General features: G+C 36.9%; 1 protein-coding gene across 1 annotated transcript in view; it reads right to left on the bottom strand.

Annotated features, from left to right (window-relative positions):
• The window catches only part of LOC121301854 (alpha-mannosidase 2-like), a 134,495-nt gene that overhangs the window by 49,657 nt on the left and 58,629 nt on the right, over positions 1-26,209 (bottom strand). The window contains exons 5-9 of the mRNA XM_041231516.1: positions 17,565-17,692; positions 16,942-17,115; positions 10,179-10,365; positions 8,801-8,978; positions 7,931-8,115 (exon numbers count right to left, since the gene is read on the bottom strand). Of these exons, the coding sequence (XP_041087450.1) occupies positions 7,931-8,115; positions 8,801-8,978; positions 10,179-10,365; positions 16,942-17,115; positions 17,565-17,692 (852 nt within the window). The remainder of the gene's footprint in view (positions 1-7,930; positions 8,116-8,800; positions 8,979-10,178; positions 10,366-16,941; positions 17,116-17,564; positions 17,693-26,209) is intronic.

Genomic DNA, 26,209 nt, shown 5'->3' with positions numbered 1-26,209 from the left:
GAGAGAAAAATCTGAATACCCACCATGTGTTTCCTATCATAAAGAATGACAACCGTTTGAGAGAGTATTTTTGGGTGTTCTTGTTACTTTTTTTTTTTTTTTTTTTTTTTAAATAAAATAAACGCATCTCCCCCCTCTGACATAGACAGGGGGAAGATGAAAAAGCTAAATTTAACATGGAAGAAATGCAAATCAAAACGCAGTGGTTAGCTATGCCAAAGAAAGTTTGCAATGGGGAATGGGGACAATTACAAATGTGTCAACTAAACCTGACTCTTTCTCAAAGCCACTCGCTATCTCCAAAATGAAAAGCAAGATCACTTTCATATACACTGTATGTTTAGATTCTCATTCAAAAATGTTTAAACTATTATGCTGTCTCAAAGGCTGGTCAGTTTAATTTACTGCAAAATGCTCTGACTGTAGCAAGTATTATAATAGGGTATTCCATCTGCAGCCTTTGAAATGAATCTTCGTGCATGTAAATTTCAAGACGTCAGGGCTCCTGGAAAATGAGAAATGGAGGATTAGTTATGGGTTCTTGATAAGACCTTATCTGACAAAAGGTTGTAGCCAAGTGGAATCCCACAGCACAGGAAAGTGGTAATGTGACAGCTCTTGATATTCATCTTGTCCTGTTTTATTTGTCATATTGCTTTATCATTGCCAAGTCTTAAGACACCTACTTGTATTCTCAGACACATTCTTGCTTATTCTGTACTCCAAAACAAGCTGCCAAACTAAAACAATAAGGGTAGCCTGAATAGTGAATATCAATATTGTTTTGGCTTATTCTCATCAATATAGTGCTTCCAAGTGAGCCACCAGCACATTTAAAATGCTTTAAGCATAATTCTGTTTAAAAAATAGTGCCATTTTTTTAGTCTTCTATTCAAATACACCTCACAACAAATTTGCTTTAACATCGTAGTTGTAGTATTCAAGATGAGAAAATGTTAAGCTTCAAATGTTCATTTCAAAAACAAAACTTGGGATTTGACTTCAGCTGCACTTAAATGAGACCTAGAGAAACAGAAAGCCTCCCTGGGCAATTGCCTGACAACCAAAGGAGCCAGGTAATGGGCAATCAAAGTCAAAAGATAAACAGCAAACCCCAGAATGCCCAGGACAGCAAATTCCTAAAAAATTTTCAATCACTTTCTCACAGTGCATTTGTAGGGGATTTTTTTCAACAAATTCCACTAGCCTTCAAGCATGAAGAGATGCAAGCAAAGCTGGAGACAGCAAATATTCTTGCTGAACAAAGGCAGCCACTGAAAATCAGAACAGACAGTGTATTCCTACATCTCCTGCAGCTTGCTGCTTGGCTGAGGTCACTGGAATCTGTGCAGAAAAAAAAGCATACGGAATTAGGCCAGGGAGAAACTGGAAAAGATGAATTTGAAAACAAATATACACAGGGGGACATCTTGAGCGAAAGAAAAAATGCATAGTATTCTTCCTATTGGGAGATAAGTGCTAGGCTGTGTGTAAAGTATGAGGCTGTCTATAGCTAAGCCAGCATTACTGCATTGCTTCACTATTTTATAAAGTGCCTAAATGCACGCATCTCAAAGCGCTGTACAAAAACAAAAAACACAGAGAACCATATATACATACAGCATATTAAAAAGTATATGCAATATAAAAATAAATTACACAAATCAAAAACCAAATCATGATAAAAAGTGTGTCTAACTGTTTTTTTAAAAGCGTCAACGGTCTTAGCATCCCTGATAGATTGAGGAAGGTTGTTCCAAAGTTTGGGCGCATAGCGGCAAAAAGCCCTGTTGCCCACGGAGCGAAGCTTAGTTTTGGGTATTGCCAATAAACCGGAGGATGAGGAACGTAGATTACATACGGGTGTGTAAAGTGTAAGCAATTCAGCAATGTAACATGAAGCTAAACCATTCAGAGCCTTATAGGTTAACAGTATTTTAAAATCAATCCTGCTCTCAACCGGCAACCAGTGCAAAGAAGCAAGAACCGGTGTAATATGGGCACCCAGTGTAGTGCCAGTTAAAATGCGAGCAGCAGAGTTCTGAATATATTGTAGCCTGTTAATAGCAGCCTTGGAGACACCTGCAAACAATGCGCTGCAATAATCGAGCCGGGAAGAAACAAAGGCATAAACTAGACTTGCTGCATCAGGCACAAACAGCATAGAGCAGCAATGTTACGAAGGTGAAAAAAGGATACCTTGACGATATTGCGGATATGTGACTCGAAAGTAAGGCTAGGGTCAAAGAACACACCAAGATTCCTAACTACAGAACTAGATTTAACTTCAAGCCAATCGATCACTATGCTAAAAGAGTCCGAATTTCTAAGTTGTCGAGGAGTGCCAAGTAGCATTACTTCGGTTTTATCGCTATTTAATTGTAGGAAGTTTTGCTGCATCCAAGTTTTAATCAATTATCAAGAGCCGAAAAGGCCACATTTGTATTAGGTGTGGTCTGAAAATATAATTGTGTGTCACTGGCATATGAGTGAAAACTCACATCATGACGATGTATGATCTGTCCAAGATATTAAAAAGTAAGGGTCCTAAAATACAGCCCTGTGGCACCCCTGTACATACCGGGCTAGGGTCAGATGTATAGCCGCCCATAGAAACACACTGACTACAATCTGACAAGTATATTCGGAACCACTGTCAGACAATGCCAGTAATGCCCACACAACATTCCAAGCGGTTAATTAGAATGGTGTGGTTTACAGTATCAGATGCTGCACTGAGGTCTAATAGGACCAGAATGGTCAGTGCACCCGAGTCAGCGGCCATGAACAGCCATTAACAACCAAAAACAACGGCTGTTTCAACGCTGTGTCTTGATCTAAAACATGACTGCAAAGGTTCATAAATATTGCGTTCCGATAGATGACTCTGTAGCTGCTGAGCCACTACAGTTCTAGGATTTTAGACAGAAAGGGCAGATTAGAGATGGGCCTATAATTACAAAGAATATATGCTTCAAGGTTTTTTTTTTTTTTTTTTTTTAAATAAAGGAGACACAACAACATATTTAAATGCTGGTGGAACTACTCCAGAACTTAGTGGCTTGTTGATGATATCAGTCACCACCGGGCTGAGAACTGAAAAATGTGACACAATGAGTGGTGTAGGGACTGGAACTAGGGAGCAAGTGGTAGGCTTTATTTTAGTGACTATTTCAGCCTTGAAGAAGTAACCTCAACAAAACAGAACAAACGGGTACCGTTAAAAGTCAATAACAAAACCACTATTTCTTAAACAAACCCACTATGCTTTTGCCTGGTGTAGGCAAAACTTCATGATCCTATGATAATGGTACTTCAGCAAACTCAAAACGGCAATCTGTACCTTAACATTACATTCCCATGGGAAAAGATTACATTATAAATTGAATAGGCTTGATGAGATTCTGGGATCAATAAGCTACTAAAAACCAAAAACGAGCAGGATGAGCCGAACGGCCTCGGTTTGTAAACTTTCTTATGTTCTAAATAAGTGCACAAACTCAGATTTTAGCAGACATAAATCTCAGCTAACTGACTTAGTAAGGCTTATGGAAATGTAATAAATAGAATTATATTAATGTGGCAAAACATTTAGAAAGTGAACATTAGTTATTTTGTTTTATTTATATTCTACATGTAATTCATCCACAACTTTAAACACTCATTCACAAGATATATAGGGCTACATTATCAAAGTTTACTCCAAACAATCACGAGCACATTTCTTTTCAAAATGATACACACCCAATAATATTACCAAACCAGATATAAATCAACTTAGACTTTTAACTTAGAAACTCTGAAGTAGTCTTAAGTTGTTTCTTAATCATTTAAGAATGGTAATGGAGCTTTTGTCTTCCAGCGAAAAACTGCGTTACTAACTCCAAATCTTCATTAACACAATTAAAACTGCCTAAGAAGACATTTGCAGGCTTTGTTCTTTGCCTACATTATTCAAAAGAGGCTAACGGAGAATGAACACTTGCCTTTTTCACAGCACCGTCAGGAACATGCTAATGTTTTGTGCAGAATGTTAATGAACCTTGGGTCTGCTTACCTCTGTTTGCTTAAACCAAAAAAAAAAAAAAAACATAAACATTTAAAACGCCAATTTGAGCAGTCCATTTTAATTTAATGCAAGACAGAATTGAAGCTTCCTTGTATTTAACCTGTCATCTCTATCAATAGGAGCAAGATTTATGGTGTGTGGTGCTGCCCTAGTTCCATGTTTTCTCAGCACTCTGTCTAAATTAATATGTGACAGTGCGATGGCAAAAATCACATACTACCCTATAGCCCTCTGATGCATATTCATCATGCCTGTCTTTTCTGTAAGTGTGCACGGCTCGCTCTTCTGAATCTTACATGTAAGCTTTATCTTAATACTGTCAAAGATTCTAATAAAAAGCAATGAATACACCCTGAAACATGATCTATGAAGGTTGTGTAATTTGTTTCAGACACAACGGTGTGTGTGTGTGTGTGTGTGTGTGTGTGTGTGTGTGTGTGTATATATTATATATAGATATATATAATATATAATATATATATATATATATATATATACTATATATATATACATTATAAAGTTAATAATACATCTCTAGGAATTATTTTTTATTATTTTTTTTGTATTTTCCTTCAGGCAAGAAACCAGTAGAAACATATTCAGCAGAATAGCAGGTATGAGTCACCCTCTGCCAATTCTTACATTTAAATATGACCTAGTTTTTATTGTATGCTTATACATTATGCACACTTTCTTTCCAGTCTGAAGGGCCCCTTCATATAAACTAAAGTCAGCAAAACAAATCCACTGGTATGGTCTGACTAAACTTACAGTAGACGGGCTTTGCAAAAGCCCATCTGCAGTCTGCTCTTTTTATGTTGTGAAAAATTAGCATAGTAATTGGAAATTGTTAAATTTGTTATTCTTCAGGACTTTCTCAATAAAATACAATTGACTTACTCAGCTCAAATATTTTTATATTTAACCAAGAAAACCAGAAGGCAATAACAGGCTCCATACACTTGAGTTATGTTGTACAGTATTGACAATATGTGGGTACATGTTTGGTGGCAACTAAGAATTATAGTGGAACCCTGTGTAGTTTATTTATATTAAGAGAGTTTATTAGGGCATCATACATGTTTTATATTGTAACCAAGAAGCAATTTCGCTAGGGATGCAATGAGGTAAATTCCAGGACACTAGTGGTGAATGTTAAGTTTGACAAACCAACACTACCAAGCTACATTTCTGTCTGCAACATAAAAAAAGCACTTTACAAGGGGACACTTCAAATCTTGTCTGTTTGTCTCTAATGGGCCCTTTTATCGGTTTAATAAAGTTGGTTACTTTACATAAATCAATACTGTTAAACCAATTCTCATCAGGGTAAAAAAAGGATTGAGGGATAAATAGTTAGGTTTTAAAAAAAAAAAAGTTTGAGTGTAATTAATAATGTTAGTCAGGAAAAACAGAACCTTCTAAGTATTGGATACTAGTTTTGTTTTTGTTTTTTACTGAGAAGCATGCAATTATTTAAATCGTTTGGTCACAGCTGCACTTCTCCTTAAAATAAACTGCTAGATGAATCACCACATACTAGCACTTTGTGCCTAACCAAAGGCCTTTTAAGCTAGTTCTCAATGAGACTTTGTCTTTCAAGAACACCAGGCTGATCAGCACTGTAATTGCATGCAAAAGGAAATTAGTGGCTTAGAAAACCTTCTAGAAAACAAAATGACAAGGAAAATAACAGGATGTACCGGTAAATTAAGCAATCTGACTAGAATAAATCTGCAACAAATTTATATCAACAATTTTTAAATTGAGCTAGTCATTTTTTTTATCCATTTGTTTCACCAACTTGATGAAACCTTCTAGAAAAACTTCAAAAATTGGAGCAAATACACAATCAAGCCGTGTGGCTTTGAAAGATGAAAAGGTGATTACTAGGATTTTCAAGGTTGTCAATATCACCCTGCCAGTGCAATTTTCATATATATATATATATATATATATATATATATATATATATATAAATCTGAAATTAAAATTAAATGTGCTCTGCTTTATAATTAGTAAGCCAATATTAGTATTATTCAGCATTACAATTCAGTACCAAAGAAAGGAGTGCACAAACACACATTATTTATGATTTCAAATGTTTTTTGCCAATCATTTTTGCACATAGAAAAATAAATAAATAGTCTGTGCAGTCTTTTAGTGTGTATGCAATACAATAATGTATGAATGGCTTGTGCATAAACAGGTGAACAAATGATAGCCTTACCTTTCAACTTTTCATATTGATGCCTAGTTTACATAACAAGTTAGCAGTGATTCAAATCCTGCCACTGTGCTTTTTCTTAGTCTCCCCTCGAGGTTACCTACATTTCTAAACAGTACAGCTGCACTGCTATGATTCAAGATTTTTCACTGTAATACACTGTATTTTTATGACAACAACTAAAATTTTATAAGCCCATCTTACTCCTTCCACACATAACCCAATCACTTGAACACAAATGATTGCACAGACTCACCAACTACTACAAGGAGCAGTCACCATGAGTAATCAGACAATAAAGCAGCATCATGCTTTATTACATGTTTTTGTGATACTGATAAACAGTTTAGTAGCAGATGTAGCTTATGTAACCAGCAACATGTGAATAAAAGTAAAGATACTGTATTAGGTGTATTTTTTTAATGTCAAAGGTTTCTTCATTTTTACACAAATGTTATGATTTACGAGTGTTTAAAGTCATAGATAATGACCAATATTAACACAACACATTATCCAGTGTGTCCAGTCCAGCTGTCAGGTAGCTTGAAGACCAGCTGCGTATTGACAGGTAGAAAAGTAATAAAATGTGAAACAGAATTTGATTCTCCTTCCACATGTGCCTTTAATTAGCGCAAAAAAGGGAACTCCTCAAGACAGATCCATGTGTCTTACGACAAAACGATCCAAGTAAACACCTCTGCTCCTCAACAGGTTTAATATAAAACCAACAAAAACGACAAATTGCTGACCTGTCCAGATACAACAAAGTGTTCATTACAGGACAATGGGACGACTGTTTTGAAAGCTGATATCAGAGGCATTTCTAGATGCAGATTGAGCCATAAGAAGATCACACTGACAGGTTGACAGATCAGCCTAGATAAAGCGACAGCCAAGCCTTGGTAAAATGATGAATACATTTAGAAGAAAGATTACTTTCCAAACATATATCTGATTTTACAGGCTGCACTTCACATATTTTACAAAACTGAAAAAGAATGTCTCTAAACAGCTTTACCAGTGTAATATTTTCTGCTATTTCACAGAATATAGAATAGGATTTTCCCAAACTATACACAGGATTTCCTCTGCAACATGCAGATTACACTATTCCTGAATTAATTTTAGTAGAAGTTTTTTTACTGGATCTCACATCTTGTATCATTCAAATCCAGCAAGAATGACATTGCACTGTTCTAAAATGACGCTGAGATACTAAGAAATGTAATTCCCCAGAATCAACTGTTTAATTTGCACCCATGAACTCAAGAACATATGTTGCAGGGGCTAGCTGCCAGCCTTTGGAGGATGAAGGCCAGCCCTGCAGGTGTCTGCTTGAGTTCACTAGGCGCTTGGCCAGGAGGGTCTGCTGTAGTGAGATGAGGAGAAACAATCCATGCAGGTTTTGCCTCCCTAACATGAGGGAGCACCAGCCAATTTGCCCTCTCTCTGCAATCCCCAGTGAAGGCCAGCAACTTTGCACAGCCAGGATGAGAACCTGCACTCCCATGACTGTATAGTTCACTCTGTACAAAACTTGACCATGCTTTTACCAGGTGAGCCTTATAGGGTCCCTTAATTTAGGTTTAAATACTGTATTCTTGGAGAACACCTGTACCCAGTGTTTCTCTTACCTCAGATGTGATTCTAAGACTCTGTCCAGTCTCTTGTAGAAAGGGCGTGAAGTGAAGTATCCACTCCAGTAATGGTCATCTCTGTCAGCATAGGTGAAGAAGTCCCCACTTACATTTGGAAACAATAAAGGGCCAGCAGCTTTCCTAAGTGCATCAAAGTAATCAGATATGGTCCCAAACTGAGCCTATGAACAGACAAGCCACAAACATTTGGTAAGATTACTATGAACACAGCACAGTCTAAATAAATGTAGTTTGATATTAAATAATCAGTCAGGTCAGGCTGCATAGTAAATGTTGTTCTGGTAATGCTCAACCGACCTACCCCGCCCATAATTATTATTAGAATTGAGTTTTTAATGGTACTTAAGTGTACTGTATGGGCAACTGGAGGTCATATTTATGCAAGGGAAACGGCCAAGGCAAATTGTCGGAAAGGAATAAAACAATTTTAACAATATAAATCTAGCAAGAGATTGGTTAGAACAATAACTTACTTGCTCCCAATAGGTCGTGTCTTGAATATCATACCGTTAAAATGTTTTTATTCCTTTCAGATATTTCTAGTTTGTCAATTGTGTTGCTACTACATCAATCCAGCTTCTAGTCCAGGTCACCACTGCAAATGAGAAACAGTGGTTTTACCTGGTCAGGTAAATAAACGAATATGCTCCTGTTTGTGGTTTTATGTCTACTATAGTCACAGCACAATGTAGTCATGCAACTTTTATAAGGCACTTTGAGATGGTTGAGTGTATGCAAAGAGACAAGGGACATCAGTATTGTCTTTCATAAAAAGACATTAGAGCCAAACAACCAGCAAAGTAATTAACACTATGTGCTTCTGTAATCTAAGAAGTGACATTTTACCTTGACATGCAATTCTGGATGAGAATTCATGTAATCAAACAATTTCTGGTAATTCTGGAACTGCTGATCCCACTCAGAAGCCTCGTTGTATCGGAAATCATCCCCCAGGGGAACCAGAACTACTTTTGTTTTGAAAAGTTTGGACTTCTTTCTGTACTGATCCAAAATCATGTGCGCCCTTTGAGAGATACAAGTAGACATTTAAGAGTTTGCAATGGCATAATAGTAATGTTTTTTTTTTTTTTTTTTTGGTCCATTTTTCAATTTAGTTTGCACATTAAATGCCATCAAAGTACACTGACAGACAAAATAACAGCGAGTGACATGCTACAGAAGCCCACAGTGTGTTGCTTCTGGGAGCTGTTGGAGTGGAAACAGGTGTGTATTGTCAAGTGTTGAAGGTTTCTGTGATTTGGGTTACTATTGCAATGTCTGGTGCTTGTCACAATGCATTGCACATGTCTGCAGGATTCATCAGTCATGGTCTACCTCTGAGCAGAGTCAGGCTTCTCCTGGTGGCTTTCTGAAAATGTTGCCATTCCACGAACACCTCGGAGACTGTCTTGATGGACACGTTGGTCTATGCAGATACAGGCACAGGCACCAACTATAATTCTCCTTGGGATTACAGTATTGTCTTATTCTCGTTTTTTGTCAGTCTATATTTTTCAATTCAATAAAATAAAAATAAAAGGAAAACCAAATGCAATTGTGTGAATACAGTAATTACATGTCCTGTGAAGTTGATATTAGTAAATGCTTTTTTTAGTTCTTTTTCACTGGTGGCTTGAGAAAGTCTTAACCATCTGGAATAATTTGTTTAAGGCAGGCCATTTGTGAACAATGTGTGATTACCCTGTGCCACAAAGTTGAGTTTCACCACTACCATAGCTTTGCAATAGTGGACTCAAAGGCTGCCACAGATACCCCAACCCCCCAGCAAGCTAGCCTGGGCTGCAAACACCCATCAAACAGAGTGGTACATTTCAGTTTATCTATCTTCAAAAGACCCCCCTCGTCTTTATAGGGTTAGAGAAGATCAGAATCAGTAGCTCCCAGGCTGGCTTGTACACACCAAGACAAGGCAGAGGCGGCATTAACGGGGCACTTAGCTATAATCATTCTGATACCTCTGCTTCCCAGAAGAATGAAATGAATAAGGTAGGCATGCACTTCCACAACAGGTATTGTGACCTTTACATAGGAGAAAGCGCTCCAAAGCATATATACACTGTAAGAAAGAGGATTTCCAAAGGTAATAATACAGTTCAGACGTGCTGTAATGTTCTTAATTCAAGCACATGTTCTATTTAAAAAGACTGCTGCTAAACGGTTTTGGTAATGTTATATCCTTGACGTCTGTTTTTTTTTCTGTTACCTTTGCTGGATGTTTCCATCGTGGATTGCCTCAGGCGGCACCCTCCAAGGACAGTTGATCCTGCCTCCGGGAAGCCTCTTGAAGTCAAACTGACAGCATATCTTCGGGTCCGGACCGCAAGTGTGAGGAACGTCATAGCTGTAGAAGGGCATCATGTGGCACAGGATGTCGGTGCTGGAACTCTGATCTGTACATAGAACAGGAAAGCAGGATTCAGTCATGATAAAAATCTGTCCAGTTACCAGAAAAAGAGATAAAAAAAAGTTCTTAAGAGGAAGGTGGTTGTAATAAAAAATAAATAAATAAATAAAGCAAGTTTAGAAAACAAACAAAAAATCACTGCAGATAAGAATGGTTTATTCGGAAAAATAAATAAATAAATAAATATAGAAGATTGATGGCTCAGAATCGCAATTAGAGACCTTTGTGTAATCCACGGGTTCCCAATGTTTTGTTCAAGGAGGGACGCTTAACAGGTGAGACATTGGGTGGTGGGGTGCACAACAAAATTCACCTATAATTAAACACCAATATGTGCAATAAATATAACATACCTTTATATATAGACCGAAGTTGTACATCTTTTCGGATGCCTTTTCTTTATTGTTTTCTTTTTTCTTTATTTTTTAATTTAATCATGTTTGTATTGATACTTTATTGGCTGGTTTCATATATCCAGATTAGCAGTAATCTTGGTTTTCCTTACCTAAATTAACATTAGGTAGTCCAGGTCTAGTACTAATTGGCATCTGTGAAACCAGCCATTTGTGTGTATGTTTATGGGGACATCCTACAACGCTTACTGTGGTTATCAGGCTTAACACTTCCCAATACTATCCTAAAATAAATCGTGGTTTTCGTTAACATAATAACATTAAGCCCTAAAAGTAACCTGCTAATGTGAACTGCTCAATATGAAAAGCGCTTAATGTGCAAAATGAAGTTATTTATTATGTTTACTGCGATTTAGTGACATCTATTGGGATTCCTTATTCTTTTTTTTTTTAATGCATACAAATGTGTCCAAATTAAAAGATAAAATTATGTGTTTTTTTCAGTCATCTGAATTTATTACAAAACACCAGTGCCAAAATAAATAAATCCAGAAAATTACATCACAATCAACACGACTCTCCCCATTTTTATCTGTGCTGTTTAATTACAAAAGTATGATTTATTTTAGGATAGTATTATGAAGTGTGAAGCTTTGCAAGGTTTGTATGCATCTGTTTTGTATTTCGGTACATTAAGCCACGCTAAGCGTGTTTCACATTACACACAGTTCACATTAAGCAGGTTATTTTTTAGGGCTTAACGTGAAAATTATAGTATATGTTAATGAAACCCACAACTTATTCTTATTATTAGATTTCAAGGAACATGTTTTTATTTTGGCTGGAGTATTACTCCTGCTGGATAACAGCTTGGGCCGTGACGCTACCCTTTCACACCCACCAGGCAAACTTTGAATTGTGTAAATATTCACACAGTTCACCAGGTTACGCTATTCCAAATATCAGAACTGAAAAAGGAACGTGTTTTTGTGCATTTACAGCTCTTCATGTCTGGAATGGGCAACATTTTAAAAAGTATTTATCCTGGTGAACAAAGTGTTTATCCTATCAAGCACAAACAGATAGCCTTTGGAAAATCTGAAATTCCTTTTCCACTTTAGAATTCCTATTTTAATCATGGGTTCATGATTTATTTCAAGATCTTCCACACTACGCTAAGATATATCTCCTCAGGTTACTCAAATGCTCACAATACCATCTTTGTTTTAGGCATTTTTCCCCCAAGCTCATGAATTTGGAGCACATGAAAGGTAAGGCACTAGATGCCCTCTGGAGCCATGACAGCTTTTCTTCTGAACTCTGCAAGACCACTGGATTTGTATACCCTACAGGTTGTGACACAAACTTTGTGCATACACAATCTAGTGAATATGATTATATTGGATTATACATTCGCAAAACAAAATCGAAAATTAACCCACTGTGACATAATAATGTTACGCCTCCTCTGTTTCTAAATTGTTATTAATGGTCTACACTTTTTATAACATGCTTATTGAATACTTGAAATAAAGTGTGTCTTAAACAATTTAACATTCTGTATTAATTCTAGCCAACCAATACATTTTGGTATGCCAAAGGATGCTGACATTATGCTCAGCCGGTATGATCTGAAAATTACTCCACTAAAAAATTCCAACTGAAAACCAGCAGGCAGAACATTCATCTCAATTTGATCTCCCAGTAATATTAAACTAGACATTTGCAGCAATGATTTTTTGCTACAATTTGAAAAGAAATCCTCTACACTTGGGGATACTGCTTCCAGCTTAGTAGTGTCTGCATGCCAATATTTTAAATGCCTATCATATCATGTGCTTTATGAGGAAATGAAAAAGATTCAAGGATATACAGTTACTTCTGGAGGTATGTGTGCACTGATATTGCTTTCAGAAACTTAGAAGGGATATGATTGCAGGTGATGAAGCTGTATAGACTGCTCTAGTAGGACTGCTTTATGGAAGAAAGTACTATGTCTTGCACGTTATACATGAAATTAGTACTCTGATAGACTCAAGGGTGGCTGGAAAGCTTACTCAGTTTACATAAATACATCCATTTAGTTATTAACTGCCAGCCACATAAGAGTACCAAGAAAATCTCTCCACAGCAATCACTAATACAGACAGATACCAATAAGTAGGTTACCAGTAATGTTAAACAAATCATAGATTTGACTTATTCTACAATTACAGGAATGCATTTAAGGAATGCCGGCGCTTTGGGAGAAATTACACAACCCAGAGAACCTGGTGCCAATTAATCAAGTAGGTTTCTGGGTTTAAAAGAAAGCAGGGCAGAGCCATAGAGAGGTTGGTTGGTCGGGAGAAAACACGGGCTGTTGGCTTCTACAAGAAGGTAGCGTGATAATTTCAGTATTGTGATAAAACATCGTAAGGTAAAGCTATATCGGGTTATGTTAAAAATACCGTTAGTATTTAGTTTTATGAAAAACTTAATTTCCCCCTTGTTGGGGTAGTCTTTTTTGTTTTAATTGCGGAAGTTTATTTTCTTTTTAACGGAACACTATTGGAGGAGTAGTACTCAGTATCAGTTGGAAGAAAAGTCCGCGGTGTTCAACGTTGTTCTGGATTACGCTGACATCACAGCGGTGTGAGTTTCTGCGTTTATAACCCGGAGCGGTATTTGTTACTTTCGTTTTGAAAAGACATTAAATAATAACCTGAAAGAATAGACTTGAGATTAGATGTGCAGCCAATTTTTATAATAAATACAGACACAAGACGCGGAAGCTTGAAAGAATACAAGTGCATCTTCGGACAATCGTGAGTTGGCTGCTGGAGTTCCATCTCCACAGCCTGGATATAACTTGTGCTATCTCTGTTCATTCTTGGGATGTTCAGGACATTGTCACTACAGTCCTGGAGTTGGTCTGCAAGGCAGATATACGCTGCATACACCAATTTTCCAGGACAATTCAAGCAGAGGGAGCCTGTCCTGATACTTACCTGTGTTGCAGGTCCCTTCCAGCAGAGGGAGCATGTTCTGTGCATGCCTGTGCTACAGGTCTCTTCCAGCAGAGGGAGCCTGTTCTGTGCTTACCTGCGTTACAGGTCTCTTCCAGCAGAGGGAACCTGTTCTATACTTGCCTGTTAGACACTTACCTGTGTTACAGGACTCTTCCAACAGAGGGAGACCATCCTGTATTTACCTGTGACTAGAGACCGCTATATGGAAAAGAGAGCTGTCCTGTCCTATCTGCGGACTAACTCACTTCCTTGTTGAACCCTGGGACTGTGCTTCGATCTCCAGGACTTGAAGTAGCTTAGTGAAGGATTGAAGAAGTGAGTTAGTCAGTGGCCCGTACAGGGCGAGAACTTTGAGGAAAAACTGATTATTGACGTAAATATTGTAAATAAAACACCCTTACCTGCAAACCTGTTGAGTCTGTGCCAGTTCCTTAAAGGGGAAGGCAGTGGTGCAAGCGTGCCTAGCTAGTGGATCTTTTTACAACAGCTAATATTGTTTAAAGATCTACAACAAATCTTGTGAATATTCATATTTTAATAATTCCCCACTGTTACATTTAGCACTGCTAACTACTGTTACTAGTGTCTTTGATTTTCTCAATTCCACCTGCACTATAATACTGCATATAAGCTACATACTGCACAGCAGGGAGAGCCAACTAACTTGAAAGGCCACATCCCAGCATGACATCAATGCAAATTGCTGACTAGCATTCAAGAACAGGCGTGTACTGAGCTGAAAGATCAATTAAAACTGAGAACATGAAAAATGCTCAATATTTAAGATAATGCAAAGCTTAAAGAAAATAAAAAAAAAAAACATTGCATAAGTGGTTTACTCTGTAACAAGTATTTGCTTGCATTAAAAATGATGAAATCATTGTCAGGATAACAGAACTGAAAATCTAAAGAAACTGCTACAAAACAACCGCAGGGAATACACAGCGTTTGGAAATCCTGTATTAAGTATGTTGAAAAGCCGTCTGGATATTTTTGCACTGCTACTATTCTAGGTGTATTTTCGATTATCAATCAACATCTTATGTATTAGAATAGCGCTTTCTTTCTACACCAAGTTTAAAAAAAAAAAAAGTAAACACTGTACCATAGGTAATTCTTTTGGCTTCATTCTTGCAACTCACAGCTTTAATCATTTTCACTGCCATACCTAATAATCGTGTGGGTTCAAAATGATTATTCATACCTTTGATTACCTGAGTTTTGCCAAATAGTCAACAGAAAAGAAACCTTGCTCATCTTTTGAAGGATGTGATTGAAAACAGTTTAAAGTTTGAGCTGCATAGCTAGTTGATGATGATCGGAGAATTGAGTCATCAGCCAGTTCCGCAAGACTGTAACATCAGTGTCGTCCTGGTTACAAAACTGCAGTTTAGTATAGATTTGTAATATGCTCAAATCCTTGGCTTTCAGTTATTTCCCAGTTCATATAAATGTATGCAAATACCATATTTAATATTTCTGCCCCTGGTGCCATCCTGCTACAGGGAGCATCATGGAGAAAAGGTGACTTACGGGAAATGGAAAGTTGAACTAAAACATGATAAACACTGAAATGGGTACTGAAGTATGTTAAGAAACATAACATATACACCTGTAAGTGCTACACTAGGTAATAACCCTCGGACACAGGGCAGACTGGAATTTGCTCAGCTGGCTGCTTTTGAAGATTTTGTTTAACAGACCCCATATACTGATTCCTGGTATTAAAATGTGTGGAAACACTGCATGAACTGTCAAATACTGTTTGGCATGCAATCCCCCTCTTAATTGAACAGACCCCTCTCCAAATGAAGCACCATCTAGAAGTACTTCATTATTATATTATATATGAAAAATTAGTCTGGGATTCTCAGAATCTGGCAAATCATAGCCACCGTTTTTGCAACATGCCATGTTTCCTTCAGACACACTCCAACAAGAATGTCTAGAAATGAACCAGAGCGCTAAACCACACCGAGAAACTGAGATGTGTTGGACAGAATAATCAGATAAGCACAGTTCACTGAGATCTTATACAGATGTTCCTATGATATTTTTTGACCAAAAAACGTGATGGGCAGAGCACAGACATCATGGAAGACTGAGCTTTAGCTCAACCGGAAGGATATGAGCTATGAATTATGAAGTACAATTACCAATTTATTATAAATCCATGTTGGCTCACAGATCCTGATTAGCAATAATCTTAGACTACCTTACCTCAAGTAACATTGAATAGTTAATGTTAATCAGGGTCTGTGAAACCAGCTGCAGATGTTCTTAAGGTCATCCATAAAATTGTCCAAGGGTGTATGTCATACCTACAATATATATGGTTAGTGAAATGGACTAAGCAATTTGTTTTCCTATGACTGCCTAGCAGCTGCAGACAAACAAGTATTTATCTTTTAAAACTGATTTCTGTTTTACACCTCCAAATCAACCCTTTTAATGAGGCATCCAGAAATGTTTCTTTACTAATCAAAGCATGCATGAATAATGAATATGCATCTATTCTATTTATTTTGCTCATACTATAACTCCTAAACATGAACAAATGAAACTCAACAAATTATGCATGTCTGTGCTTTACGCAAGCACTCAGGCTTAAAATGACAAGACAGAATTATGCATTTGTGTGTTGTTCAAACTGAGCTCAGCTGGACATTTCTAAATACATTAATATGGAATAGTCAATCACACACACAAATCCACAAGGGCAGAACATGACAATATGTCTGCAATTTATCTTCAGCACTGAAGAAAGGCAATATCCTCTGCACTTCTTGTTGGGGAAATTATATATATATATATATATATATATATATATATATATATATATATATATATATATATACACACACACACACACACACACACACACACAGAATTGAAACATTCCAGATAAAAAGTAGGAGAGCATAGAGAACAACACAATGTGTACTGCATGTTCCAATTGTACAATGTGTACTGCATGTTCCAATTTTTTTTTTTTAATTCTCACCATGTGTTGTTCATTTACAGTATAGCAGACTGTATACTGAAATGAACACTACAACAATCAACTCACAACCTTGTACTGTATTTTGAGTTCACCAGCAAAACAGGGACATTCATTGTTCTAATGCTTACTTTCTGAAAAAAAAAAAAAAAGTATTAATATATGAATACATTTTCGGAAAGAAAAGGATCACTTACCCCAGTTTTGTCGCCAGAAAAACTCCAGTGTCTTGTGGCTGGCAAAGTATTTCTTTACGGAGTAGTGCACTCTCTGGATAAGCATGCTGGAAAAGCCGGAGCGTTTCAGGATGTAGGCCATGGTGGATGAATGCCCAAAAGGATCAACTGCCCAGCCAGTCTTTGGTTTCACTCCTACAGATGAGGTAAGAAAAAGAAACAAATTCACAATAACCATTTCGAGGTACTGTAGCTTAAATTTCCCCGTGCTGGACTGAGTATCAAACAGTGCTAACCAATGTTTCAAAATCATTTCCTTACCTTATATAAAGGTTAATTAACTCTGGATATACTAACATCTCAAACACACTATAGATAAACTACTGTATTACTGTACCTTTGCTTTAGGTCTGTCTGAAGTTAGACCACTGAAGTGATTTTTAACATGAACACACTTGATACAGTAAATGCCAGGACAAGGCTGCAATTCTGTAACACTCTAAAACCTGTAATAATGTATACAGGAAATTATCTTACCACAATATTCTACTAAAAATATTATCTCCTCAAACGTATTTATTCATTTCTATGCCAGTGAAAAAGCTTTTAGAATAAGTCTGCCAACTTTATTTTTCCCAACGTACCCAGATTTTTCTCCAGCCACTGGTGTCCTTCCAACAGCTGGTCAATCATGGCAAAATAATGTGTAGATGCTTCATCAGTCATGACCCAGCCACCCGTCGCAATTTCCAACTGGCCACGTTCAATTAACCTGCAGGAGCAAAGACAGGCTTACAAAGTGTTGGTTGTCTGTTCAATTAAAGCAATGGATACAATGTTTAAAGTATTTGCAGTAACCCTTATATATACAGTAGATGCTGTTTATTAACAACCTCTCAGTTCCTAGCAAAATCAAAGTCATTAAACGAAAGTTTCCAATAAGTGAAAAGCCAGTTTTCAAGTGCATTCATATGGAACAATGGCATATACTGTGGTTGTACAACTATGGCACTGAAATACATGTGTTTTAAATGTTAGTGTTAAAAAATTTAGAGAAATATAAAATACCCAAACATAGAACGGTTTACTTCATGCGTGTATAAAACAAAAAGGAGAAGGATTAAACAGTACTACACAACGATTTACTACAATTGTCCTTACAATGAGTAAAGCAAAATAAAAAAAAAATGTGTTGTACTTACAATCAATTCTAAAGAACACACTTTTAAAATAAGAAATTGTCCAACATGGTCTGCTTTTAACAATGTACCACCTCCAGCTATAAATCCATCTCAATTTTGTGTGCAGTTTCAAAGCTACGATTCTGCCTCAGTCTGCCAGAAATATGCAGTTGTGAAGTCAGTGTGTTATAAAGGCTGCAAAAAGTATGCACATAAATCATGCAACAACATTCTGCAGCACTGGCAACTAGTAATAAAGTTGTCAATAACCGACGTGCAGTGGCTAATATCAGAATTCCATTAACAAAGTTGCGATGTTTGGCCTTAGCACTGGAAGACAAGCGTAACCTGACCAATAAGTTACCACCAGTTCCATCAAAGCATTACACACAAAAGATAATATTCCTCCATCCAGGAGAGCAACCACCAAGAAAAGGTGTTAAAACCATGCCCCGCCCAGGACAACTGGAAGCTGCTAGAGACTGGAAGATGCTGGCAGATGTTGATCTGCATTAGTTTACTGTAAAGTTACGTCTTAGTTGGTGCTTATCTTGGCGAGAGCAGAGTTCAAATCAGCATGAAGTTTAACATCTACTCTTATGTAATGGAAATCAGAGTTGCTAATAAATGGCATATAGTGTGTGTGTGTCTGTAGACACACACACACACACACACACACACACACAGTTATCCCCAGGAATTCTGTACCGGCGGGAGCACCTTTAACGAATAATGTGTTGTTTTTCGCTTTATGTTCTACATTTTCTTTTTCATTACTGTTTTTTATTATGGTAAATTACCGTGCTTATGTAGGCACTCTATGATTTGACTGGGGAAAGATAACGTAGGGTGGAGTTCACAAAAAAAAAAGGCGGTAACCTTTTCACTTCCTTTTTAGCTTCATTATTGAGCTTATTGCTTCATTTTAATTGTTTTCTTTATGTTAAGGTTTCAGAGCATTTTGTTAATGCACGTCTATTTTAGTTTTTCACTGTTCTACATTTTTTGAATGCAACTGTTCATTTTAAACATTTTTTTAACCCAACAGTACTCGCAAATGTTTGGTCGCCATCATAACTGTTGCATGAAACAGGAGTGTAATAATCCAGCACCTCTGCACTTAAGCAATTGTATGTCAGCTGACAACAGCTGATATCTAATCATGGCTTTCTTCTTAAAGGCACACAACATCTATAAATGAGCCCCCAAAATCTCTCACAAGCACCTGGGTAAATCTTTCCTGTGATGAACTTCCTTTTGCTATATTGGTCTCAAATGCAGTTTTCAGTCTTTCACCAACACAGGGTTCAAATGTGGAACACATGACATATTTCAATATAAACACAATGTTGCAATTCCCTGCATGTACCTACAGAGCTTGTCTATGCTTACAGGCTTAGGAGGGAAATGAAATGCTGACTGATGTCTGGTTACGCTGCAGGAAAGATAAAGCTTTTTGATAACTGAAATCAATATTTATAGCAATGATCCACTCATGGGGGTAATCTATTTTTTGTGCATTTGGAGCTGATAAGAAACAATCTTTCTTTCAGTGTAAACAAAACAAAGGCCACAATACAGTACCATGGATTTTACCATAGAATTAAGGATTTGTTTTTGCACCTAAAGTAACTGTACAATGACTGACTAAATATCACAAAAATTCTGAATGAATAATTATCATTCTGTGGATCAGGGCAACCCCTAAGAGACTGCATAGTCACGTCATTGCAATGTAGATGGCTTACTAGTATACAGTAACTACCTTTTCTAATACTTAAACTTTACATAAAACAAATGTACACTGCTACTTCTTAATATTTAAGTAGAACTGCAACCTTAATTTATCAGTTCACCACAGGGACTGAACAGTTGTGGCGGCTTACTAAGCATGTCTATGATAATGAAGCAAAACAACTTATGGATGGGCCTATGAAAACCAGGCAGGCACAACCTGCTGGTGCTATTTTATAGTAGTAAAAAAACTTAAAGTCCAGTTTGGTTATGAAGATGTAATACTATATAGCTACATGGCTGGACAGTCGTATGCAGTAAATTTAAAAAAATAAGTATTGTAGTTTTCTCAATATATCAATTTTATTTTTATTTTTTTCACATTGCATGGGTCCACTGAGCTACTAATCCTGTTAAATAAACACTGTGTTCAATCTCTGCAACCAAGGAGAAAGAACATAACCATGCAGATGCACCAGTTTTAATTTGCATAGCCATGGCTCACTCCAGGCTACTCCTGAACACACAGACCCAGAATACGTATGCAAAGCAGCAACTGCATACTGTTTGGCTCAGTTGCAAAAAAACTCAAACGTCTCTAGAAAGGTCAAAGCAAATCAATTGTAGAGGGAAATGTATTGTTTGTTCAACAAGACAAGTCAAGGTTAGTTGTATTCTCTTTCAGAAGAAGTAAAAGATGTGACTCAATAACACTTCATCATTTAAACTTTTCACTTTATTTTGTATTCATGTGCTTGTTAGTGTAAGAATATGTTGGATGTACAACCTCTCTGTTACGTCTGGGTTTTTCTGTTTTTCGTTTGTATTTTCTGAAAATAGGTTTCTAAAAACCTTCAAAAAGAATGTCTGAAGGTGAAAGAGATCAAAAAATGGATCACAACAACCCTGAATATGTGTCACTCAAACTCATAAAAAAAAAAAAAAAAACTTTTATGATCTATTTTAAATGTAAAAAAAGAATACACTTAATTATTTAAAAAAAGAAAAAAAAAACACCTTTCTCAGTCATAAATGGCAGATGCAATCCACACTGTAGAGCCAATTTAGTGTGTAAACAACACTGCAAAATATGCACTGGATCAATCAGTTGTAGCTCTGAGCTGCTATGTTTTATGCTTTTTTGACAAGCCCTTTGCAGAATTAACCATCTGGGAGACCAAACAAGACATCATAGAAATGCTGTAAATTGTGGGTAATCCCGCTCCATCAACTGTTACAAAGTGCAGATTTTTAGGATGTAAATCACCCATACAGCAGATAGAGAATATTTACGGTATAGGAGAGAAATGCAGTTAATTGTCCCAAACCAAATGTGAAGTAAAGCGCATAACCCCATAATCATTCACAGGATTGCTTTCTGTCAAAAGAACTGTATTTTCACAATGATCACAAGTCTTTTGGCATGTATTTAATGTTCATGTGGTTCTAATTCATGACAGGTAAGGGGACTTTAATTAGCACCCACCCCTTCAGCTTTCTTCTTCTCCATCTAATGTTCTAGGAGTTCATCTTGTATACCCCTAGACACCTACTGACTTTAGACCGATGGTTTATAAAACCCATTATCCACAAACACCTGTAAATATTTTACTTCATCAAGTGTTATTTATTTCAACAACATGCAGACACTGTGTTCATGTATTCTTTTCTTTTTCAATTTTCATTGCCAGGGACCACAATTGACAATGACAACCTGACACATCCTTCCTTCACATATATACCACTTTGAACATAAATTAGGGTTCAGTCTAAACTTAAAAGAAAACTATTTTCCAACAAGCAGAATCTCTGTCTCGTAAGTGTTTCCTAAAGTGTAAAGCAATTTTGTAAAACCAATGTCAATGACTGTCTATGAGGCACACACATTGTTTAAGAGCTCTGTGTACCCCTTGTGTAGTTGAAAATGTTACATTTCTTAAGTGGAGGTCTTAATTTGCAATATTAGGTTTAAATACAGAAAAATAGTTCCCTCATTCAAGAGCAAATGTAGTTAGTTTCCAGCAAAATGAAATGATATAAAAATGTGTGGGGAAAATAAAAACATGCCAGCTATTATGGAGTATGGTAAACAGCTCAGCTTTTGTGTGGTCAGCACAGCGGATACATCTAAAAAAGGTTTGTGGCAGGATGGGTGGGTGATGTCACAGACCAGGAAATGCAGGCATGCACACAAGAACTCCGGGGTGAGTCGCCACTGTACTCTTTGTTTTATTCTTTTATATAAACAAACACAAGTAGCGATTGTTTACCTTTAAATGTAATCTCTGTCATGCTCTCTCCTGTTCTTTCTCCCTTCAACCCTCTCTCCCTTTTGAGCGGCTGCTGTGCTTTTATATGCGTGGCCATCTCCAAATTAGTAATCACGAATTCAATTCGGAGACGGCCACATTCTACACGAGATTAAAGGGATGGGTATTTAACCCCATCCACGCTACCAAACAATAATAAACCATTCCTTTAAATAATAACAAAACAATCAGTTTAAATCATAATAATACACAAATAATACAGGGGTGGGCGTACCCCGTCACAAGGTTCCAGTTATGTTTAGTGTTTGAAAGACAAGTTCAAATGTATATCATTTCATATGTATATCATTCTGCAAAAGAAAATAGCTCTAATAATAATATATATATATATATAGTATATATTATATATATATATCTATATATATAATATATATATATATAAATTTCCCTTACATTTTTACTTCATGGCTGATTTTAAAGAAACAACACATTTTTGAGAAATTATGTGTACAGGCAGGCCTTTATAGAATGAAGACCTTACTGTACTTATTGTGTGCAGTGACTTCAGTTTGAGCCGCTTCACAAGAAATTCAGGCTCTCAGTATCCAAATGATCTTGTGTGTTTCTGTCTGCCTGGCAGGAACCTTTAAAAGCATTTCATTATTTCCTACTTTCAAAAGGACGATAATTCCTTCCATGACGCTGTTCTTTGCTCCTTTCATAGCTGTACAATTATACAGTATACACATCTCACTGAATGATTTACAGTGGTGATTTTCAGACCACAAGGATACTAAGTACATTAATACTATGTATTTTTCTTAGTTAAGCCATAAAATGTGGACAACATGCTGTTGTATAGCAGACACTCAGCGATACATGCTTGTGCCTAATGTTGCTGTGAGAGTTTAGGGCAGGGGTGTCTAACTCGAGTCCGAGGGCCTCAGGGTCTTCTGGTTTTCATTCCAACTTAATCTCTCAATTAGCATAACTGATCTAATTATTTGTTCCGTTGCGACATATTTAATATTTTTCAAGGTCTTTTACCATTGATGATTTTTTTTTTTTTTTTTTTTTTTAATGCACTTGATTTAAGGTACACTATGTATGAAAAATTTTGAGGCCTGGAGAAAAGTGTTAAATGTGTTCTTTAAATCAAATAATTAGACTAATTAGGAAATGGAGAGCTTGGGTGGAACAAATTAAAATTGCAAACGTAATACCGATCCACAAAAAGGGAAACAAAACTGAACCAGGTAACTACAGACCAGTAAGCCTGACTTCTATTATATGCAAACTTATGGAAACTATAATAAGATCCAAAATGGAAAATTACCTATATGGTAACAGGGTCCTGGGAGATAGTCAACATGGTTTTAGGAAAGGGAGATCGTGTCTAACTAACTTGCTTGATTTTTTTGAGGATGCAACATCGATAATGGATAATTGCAAAGCATATGACATGGCTTATTTAGATTTCCAGAAAGCTTTTGACAAAGTCCCGCACAAAAGATTAATTCTCAAACTGAACACAGGATTCAAGGAAACACATGTACATGGATTAGGGAGTGGTTAACATGTAGAAAACAGAAAGTACTGATTAGAGGAAAAACCTCAGAATGGAGTGTGGTAACCAGCGGTGTACCACAGGGATCAGTATTAGGTCCTCTGCTATTCCTAATCTACATTAATGATTTAGATTCTGGTATAGTAAGCAAACTTGTTAAATTTGCAGACGACACAAAAGTAGGAGGAGTGGCAAACACTGTTGCAGCAGCAAAGGTCATTCAAAATGATCTAGACAAGATTCAGAACTGGGCAGACACATAGCAAATGACATTTAATAGAGAAAAGTGTAAGGTACTGCATGCAAGAAATAAAAATGTACATTATAAATATCATATGGGAGATACTGAAATTGGAGAAGGAATCTATGAAAAAGACCTAGGAGTTTTTGTTGACTCAGAAATGTCTTCATCTAGACAATGTGGGGAAGCTATAAAAAAGGCTAACAAGATGCTCGGATACATTGTGAAAAGTGCTGAATTTAAATCAAGGGAAGTAATGTTAAAACAGTACAATGCACTAGTAAGACCTCATCTTGAATATTGTGTGCAGTTCTGGTCACCTCGCTATAAAAAAGATATTGCTGCTCTAGAAAGAGTGCAAAGAAGAGCGACCAGAATTATTCTGGGCTTAAAAGGCATGTCATATGCAGACAGGCTAAAAGAATTGAATCTGTTCAGTCTTGAACAAAGAAGACTACGTGGCGACCTAATTCAAGCATTCAAAATTCTAAAAGGTATTGACAGTGTCGACCCAAGGGACTTTTTCAGCCTGAAAAAAGAAACAAGGACCAGGGGTCACAAATGGAGATTAGACAAAGGGGTATTCAGAACAGAAAATAGGAGGCACTTTTTTACACAGAGAATTGTGAGGGTCTGGAATCAACTCCCCAGTAATGTTGTTGAAGCTGACACCCTGGGATCCTTCAAGAAGCTGCTTGATGAGATTTTGGGATCAATAAGCTACTAACAACCAAACGAGCAAGATGGGCCAAATGGCCTCCTCTCGTTTGTAAACTTTCTTATGTTCTTAAATCCAGAAGACACCGTGGCCCTTCAGGAATTTAGTTTGACACCCCTGGTTTAGGGCATGCTATTTTTACCCAAGTTCTCATTTATTGGACGAGGGCTTGAAAATTAATAGTTTTTTTTCCCCCTTTATACATGAGTCTTTCATAACTGTATTCTCACTAACTCCTTGCAAATTTAACCTGTTCACAAAAATGACTATCAAATTGATTACTTTAATGATCTCCAATTTCCGATAACTGCCATGTCAGTCTTCACACAATCTAAACAATAAATTGGGCTAAGTTGTCAAGTATTCTTATTAAAATGGGTTGATCTGCTGAGAATCCTATAAAAGGCAGTGCCCATTGCATTCCAGTGGAATCTGAATCATTTCTGGAATGCAGTAAATGGAAAATATCACTGAATTTGATTATTTGAAGTTTTGGTCTTTTTTATTTTTTTATAAACCAAGGAAAATCCTTTAAAATGTTGCTGCAAGCTATACTTTTAAAATAGGGCATATTGCAAAATGCCATAAAGCAATCCCTCATTTTCTTTCAGCTTGGTTTAATTTGATAACTTGTTACTGACAAGAAGCGAAAATGTCAGTCATTTTAACTGGCAGTTCACAAATTTGCCAGTATAATTCAGGATTGTTCGTCAGTGTCTGAATGACTGACTGACTGACTGACTGGTCTTATCTGACATCCCCTTGATCACTATAATTACACAGTCTGCTTCACACTCCTATATTAAATGAGCTTAGGAAACCTGGGAAAAATGAAACCACACACACAACCTATAAATAATAACTGCAGTACAAAGACAGGACAGTACTGAAAAATAATATATGAAAGCAAAGAAATAATGTCACATGCTGTGGTAATGTATAGGGTTTCCTATGTTGCCTCCCGATTTAGAAGGTCCTGATGGTGGTGAAATGATCAATCAAAAAAAGGACCAGCTCAAAAGATGACTGGTCAGTAGTATCTCTCATTAGATTGGTAAATGTATAAATATATTATTAACTGACATTTCCACATAATCATAATCAATAAGTGTATAGTCTAGAATAAAGCAACACATTTGACGTCTCTGTCATGCTCCTCGCACACAATTCTGGCATAGTGGATCGGTACAACCAAGGTACAAGTGTAGCACTGTTGGGTGGACCTGATCCATAACAACACTTGCAGTAAGTAAACTACCATTATGAAAGTAATGACAAGACCTTACCAGCTCCAGTCTGGATCTCCGTTACGTGACCCGCTCAGAAGACTGTACGAGCTCCAGTCTGGATCTCCGTTACGTGACCCGCTCAGAAGACTGTACGAGCTCCAGTCTGGATCTCCGTTACGTGACCCGCTCAGAAGACTGTACGAGCTCCAGTCTGGAGCTCCGTTACGTGACCCGCTCAGAAGACTGTATGAGCTCCAGTCTGGAGCTCCATTACGTGACCCGCTCAGAAGACTGTATGAGCTCCAGTCTGGATCTCCACTACGTGACCCACGCGAGAGTTAGAGTGGAG

The sequence above is a fragment of the Polyodon spathula genome, chromosome 2 (genome assembly GCF_017654505.1).
Source record: "Polyodon spathula isolate WHYD16114869_AA chromosome 2, ASM1765450v1, whole genome shotgun sequence".
Lineage (NCBI taxonomy): Eukaryota > Metazoa > Chordata > Actinopteri > Acipenseriformes > Polyodontidae > Polyodon > Polyodon spathula.
This window is presented reverse-complemented; position numbering and strand designations above follow the sequence as displayed.